The 6,000-nt window shown below is 47.1% G+C and overlaps 1 protein-coding gene across 7 annotated transcripts in view; it reads right to left on the reverse strand.

The window, feature by feature from the left end:
* The window catches only part of SLC9A4 (solute carrier family 9 member A4), a 55,336-nt gene extending 53,169 nt beyond the window's left edge, over positions 1 to 2,167 (reverse strand). For 3 of the 7 annotated variants that reach the window (XR_015137360.1, XR_015137359.1, XM_086327910.1), the window contains exon 1: positions 1,386 to 2,167. Coding sequence is in view for 3 of the 7 variants with exons in the window: in XM_086327910.1 (XP_086184036.1) it covers positions 1,386 to 1,641 (256 nt within the window). In the remaining 4 variants the exon portion in view is untranslated. The remainder of the gene's footprint in view (positions 1 to 1,385) is intronic. The other 4 variants (XM_086327906.1, XM_086327904.1, XM_086327908.1 and 1 more) reach the window with 4 other exon arrangements.
* Between the last annotated feature and the right edge of the window lie 3,833 nt (positions 2,168 to 6,000).

A 6,000-nucleotide genomic window follows, 5' to 3' on the forward strand; every position in this document is an offset into this window, starting at 1 on the left:
AAGGCAGCGTGACTAGTCAGTGGCAGATTTAGTTTCTTGGTTCTGGACCAACATCACGCATTCCTGTGGAAAGGAAGGGAGTGGGTGGGACCAGAATCGCTGGCTTTTTGACAAAGGACATCTCAAGGTCACAGAAGATCGCCTGGACTGTTCTTAGCATCTGTGTGCTTGCAAGAAAGGTGATAGACCCCTAGCTCTGAAGCGAGAATATCATCCCCTTGGGAAACCCCATGATTACTTGAGCACTTCTCAGAAATAATGTGAGACCCTCTGTGTCATCGGGTCATGTGACCGCATAAGAGTTCTTCCAACTGACAATTTATCTGCATACATTACGAGCTCAAAATGAATGGCAGTTATGAAGGGCGCCTAATGAATATGCCGGTGCCCCCAACATCCACGAGGAGCGAGTTCAATGAAATGGCCAGCATCCTGAGTTAACTGTCTGATTTCTTGCCTTAACCCACACTTCACAGCCATTCCAGACAAAACATATAAATAGCCACCCACATACTTCACTGTGTCTCCTTCACTGAGACAATCTATCTATTCAAATAACAAAGTTTATCACTAAGGCAAAGGAGATGCTATGCTTGACCACTGAGATAATTGTATCCGCCTTCCGCTCTGGAATACCTGTTTTTAAGGAGACAAGGGGGTGAAGTTGGGGATTAAATGGTCTCAGAGTGGAATCCCTCACTTTGGCTGGAGGCACTAAGAACCTTGGCTAGAATTTCATCCATTAGCTTGAATCCACTTTATGTCGCAGAAGAAACCACAAGTGCTCCCTTGGCTCCTCTTGGCTCAGGTGTAAACCAAGATTTTACTGACAGATACCATCTCTAATTCCACCCTCCCTCATCACTGAGGGATATGAGTTGCCACTGGTTGCCTTGTTTCTTGCTTTCTGTCAATTTTCAAGTAGCACACACCACTTTTAAAAATGAACAAAGAGAGTCATTGATGAAGCCCATGGTTCCATGGCCAAGAATGAAGAAAGCACATTTTACAGAAGAATCATTATGTGGGTCCTAAAATTTCCAGTGGGCATCACCCCAAGGTCAGCATACTTTACTCCGCATTTCTTAACGCACAGAACTTGAGATTTTTACATACCAAATAATGTCACATGGCTGTCACCCTGAAAGGAGATGAAATAGAAACAACCCAGAGCCCAGAAGTAGGTTCTTAAATTTCATAGCACAACCTGAAGCAATAAATGGCCAGACAAAAATGCCTTTCCCTTGAGTCAAGAGAATACAATTTTTATCTAAGAGCAGCAATAGTTAAAATCCACTTGACCCACCATCTACAAGGCATTTTCATACACATTATCTCACATAGAAAACAACTCCCCAAACCAGCTAACACACTCGGGGCCTTACCTATTTTTGCAAGTGATGCTAGGAGTATCCAGAGGGTGACCTCGTAGGGAATTTGCACGTAGTCATAATCCAGTGTGAAGACAGATATTGTCTCGGCTGGCTGGGAGCTGGCAGCAGCATACCGGACATTAAGCTCACGCCGGGCAGAGGAGTCTGTGGATCTGTTCAACTCAGAAGATGCTCCGCAGCACTGAAGGGTCGCTAGCAACAGGCACCAATTCCAAGGACAGAAAGGCACAAACCCCCGAATGCCCATGCTGGGGCTTCTCTCAGGGCGTGCACCCTGCTGCACCACTCTTGTGAAGAGAGGAGGATTGTCAGAGCGTGCCAGCCGCCACCTGGGTCACAGGTGATGTACACACAGCCCGTGGGTCGTTCCAGGAAGAGTCCAAGCGTGTCACTGAGTTCCAAGTACACATGTTTTCCAGTCACCTTTACAGCATTTGTGTTCAGGCAACACAGCTTCTGACTTAACGCATCCTGTCACTCAGCAGACTCGAGAAAGCCCAGAGAACTAACTACCTGTGTGACTTCCATCCAATCATGATTCGAAGAGCAATTTATGAAGCAGAAATACCTGTTCCTTTAAAGCTGTTTCCTCACGTCACTGCACACTGGTTTCATCTTGTGAGCGAAAATTAAAAAGAACACCATGGTTCTCATTCCAGGTGTCACTAGGGCCCTCCTAACCAGGAAGAGGGTTCTTCCCTGTCTCCCAGAAACCTGGGTTGCACTTGCTCCTTCTCTCCTCCCCCTGCTAGCTCCCTTGTTTTGCATGGCCAAGGCTGCAGGTAGCTCTTGAACCACACTTAATTATTTGCTCAGATTTGACTTCTGTAATGAAATACTTTCCCTGAGTTCTCTGGCAGTTACACTGCTGACACCTAGTGGGAAGCCTCAGTACTACACCTTGGAAGGTTCAATTAATGATTAAGTACTAGTCAACGGAGAAGGCAATGGCACCCCACTCCAGTACTCTTGCCTGGAAAATCGCATGGACCGAGGAGCCTGGTAGGCTGCAGTCCATGGGGCCGCTAAGAGTCAGACACGACTGAGCAACTTCACTTTCACTTTCATGCACTGGAGAAGGAAATGGCAACCCACTCCAGTGTTCTTCCCTGGAGAATCCCAGGGACGGGGCAGCCTAGTGGGCTGCCGTCTATGGGGTCACACAGAGTCGGACACGACTGAGGTGACTTAGCAGCAGCAGCAGCAGCAAAGCTATGGTTTTTCCAGTAGTCATGAATGTAAGAGTTGGACTATAAAGAAAACTGAGCGTCGAAGAATTGATGCTTTTGAACTGTTGTGTTGGAGAAGACTCTTGAGAGTCCTTTGGACTGCAAGGAGATCCCAACAGTCCATCCTAAAGGGAATCAGTCCTAGGTGTTCACTGGAAGGACTGATGTTGAAGCTGAAACTGCAATATTTTGGCCAACTGATGTGAAGAGCTGACTCATTTTTTCCAATGAGACCCTGATGCTACAAAAGATTGAAGGCAGGAGGACAAGGGGATGACAGAGGATGAGATGGTTGGATGTCATCACCAACTCAATGGACATGAATTTGAGTAAGTTCTGGGAGTTGGTGATGGACAGGGAGGCCTGGCGTTCTGCGGTTCATGGGGTCACAAAGAGTCGAACACTACTGAGTGACTGAACTGAACTGAACTGATTCGTCATTTCAGTGGTGTCCGACTCTCTGTGAGCCCATGGATTGTATCACCCCAGGTTCCTCAGTCCATAGAATTCTCCAGGAAAGAATACTGGAGTGGGTTGCCATTCCCTTCTCCAGGGGATCTTCCCTACCCAGAGGTTATACCTGGGTGTCCTGCATTGCAGGCAGATTCTTTACTGTCTGAGCCACCAGGGAAGCCCAGAGATTAAGGTGACCATGTAATCGTCATCTAAACCAGGTTCATAGACAAACAGATTTGAAATATGATGGAGGGAAAACTCAGCTTGCAAAGCAGAGCACCAAAGGAATTTTTATGGCATTTTAGGTCAGCAAACTAATGACCCATCTGAAGCTTTTGGTTTGATCATCTGATGACTGTATTAGCAGTAGAAACCTGGCTTCCTCTGACCGTTTTTGGTGCCGGGTCCCAAGAAGCCTTGTGATCCTTGTCATCTGCTCTTCTAAACCCGTCTTCTCGTGGAGTCCAGTGGTGTGGAGGGAAGGACATCCTCTTCCCAGTGGATCCCTTGTAATTTAAGTGACCAAATCCGGTCCACCCTCAAGAGACTAATTAAGGGGTGATGTACCCAGCAGAGAAATCTCTCTTCACCTAGGACCTCAACTGTGCACAGTTGGAAACAAAGTTTGAGGTGGGGGTTGCTGGTTTTCTTCCTTTTTACCCTCAGTTTCACAAAGCCGCTTCTGTTCTCAAAGAGCAGAATTGACTTTTCTGTGCATGCCCATGGTTAATTAGATAATCACCTTCCTCCAAGAATAGTTTTAAACAAAATGATCAGCACATCTTTTCTTCTTTCCCCTAGTAGGCGGCATAATTGACTTTACCGCACAGTGCTTCTGGAATTGAAGTATCCATCGCTTGCCCCAAAGCTCTTGTTACTTTGTTGGGGCTTAAATTTGATTCTTTTTTTAGGAAGAAAGGAGAAGAAAGCAGGGATAGAGAATTGGCCAGTGCTGTCCAGAAACACCATTTGCTTTCCAAGCCCGCAACTAGCAATTAAGCTGGATGGCTTCGGATCAAGGGCTGGCACGTCACACCCTAAATTGAAAGCCTGCATCCCGTGCTGGAGTGAAGTCAAGAGCTTTGACCCCGCTCTCAGGACAGAAGAGCTGAGCTCTGTCTCTGCTCCCCAAAGTCAAACTTCCACTACTTAGGGAGGAACAGAGGACGCTGTGGAAGGGTGCGCTATACTCTGGGAGATTCCGCATCGTCAGAGTAGAGGCACCACGGTGCTGCTGGTGGATGGGGCGGGCGTGAATATGAGCTCTGAAATGAAACATGTCTTCACACCAGAGTGTGGCTCCTGGCTCGGTCTTCAATTCTAATGTGATCGCTTCCCTAAGGGAATAGGGATTTTGTAGAGAGAAGAAAGTTGAAGTTGTGTGATCTTGGGCATCTTCTAAACACCACAGAGCTTCAACTGCCTTATTGATGGTAATGATGATGGTTCTGATGGTGATGGTGGTGATGATGATGACTATCTTAAAGGTGATGTGGAGATTAGGTGATTAAATACATGTCTGAGAGGAAAGTGCTTAGTACATAATAGACACCAGATGAATTTTAGATTCTTTTTTTTTAAATTTATTGGCATATAGTTGCTGTACAACACTGTGTTATTACAGTAAATTGAATCATTCATACATGTATCTATTTCCCAGGTGGCTCAGTGGTAAAGAATCTGCATGCAAATGCAGGAGATGTGGGTTTAGTTCCTGGGTCGGGAAGATCTCCTGGAGAAGGAAATGGCAACCCACCCCAGTATTCTTGCCTGGAGAATCCCATGGATAGAGGCGCCTGGCAGGCTACAGTCCATGGGGTGGCAGAGCTGGACACGACTTAGCAACTAAACAACAACAGGCTTCCAAAGTGTCACTAATGGTAAAGAAATCACCTGCCAATGCAGGAGACATAAGAGACTCAGGTTCAATCTCTGGGTCCAGAAGATCCCCTGGAGGAGGGCAAGGTTATTCTTGCCTGGGAAACTCCATGGACAGAGGAGCCTGGCGGGCTACAGTCCAGAGTCACAAAGAGTCGGACGTTACTGAAGTGACTTAGCATGCATGCACGCACATCACACTTTGAGCTTCAGCCAAGCTGTTGTGTGTCTCAGTGGTAATACATTCTCTTCTATTGCTGAGAAGTACTTAATTTTTGCATGTACAGCTATTGATGGATTGGTGCACTCTATGCCAGGAATCACTCGATTACCTCTTGGCCCCAGATTCACCATTCAGTATCTGCTCCACGGAGTGGACTTGGTTTCTGAAGCATTTATCCTTTATGGTGAGCACCTTGTAGCTCCATCAGCAGAGGGCGCTGGAGGGACCATGCAGGAGAGCCTTCCAGTTTCCTGCTGCTGTTTTCTGTGTTTCTCTTCCTCTTGCTGCCCCATCTATCAGCAGCATGGGTGTGTGGTGTCTGCCAGTGCCCTTCCAAGGCTGTACACACAGAGGAAACTGCCTCTCATCTGTCCTGGACACCATGCAGTTTAAGCCTCTGGCCCACGAAGGATACCCCCCGACCCCACCCCGTGCCCCTGTGCACAGCCACATCACTCTGACTCACCTGCACACTGGCTTCCCAGGTGGTCCTAGTGGTAAAGAACCCGCCTACCAGTACTGGAGACATGGGTTCGATCCCTGGGTGGGGAGGATCCCTCTGGAGGAGGGTATGGCAACCCACTCGTTCTCTTGCCTGAAAATGTCCATGAACAGAGAAGCCTGGAGGGCTACAGTCCATGGGGTTGGAGAAAGTATGACTTGAGCACAGCCCAACACGAGGAATAAAAATATATTTACGCTCTCACTTTCTACTTGGAAATAATATTTTACTACTTCAAATTGTGTGTGCCTTACCACCACACAAAGGCCCCTACCTTGTCCCTTGTATGTTGATATTACATCTACCTACATTGAAAAT

Source organism: Bos grunniens, chromosome 11 (assembly GCF_055505025.1).
Source record: "Bos grunniens cultivar Pamir isolate PY7600 chromosome 11, Bosgru_T2T1.0, whole genome shotgun sequence".
NCBI classification, from domain to species: domain Eukaryota; kingdom Metazoa; phylum Chordata; class Mammalia; order Artiodactyla; family Bovidae; genus Bos; species Bos grunniens.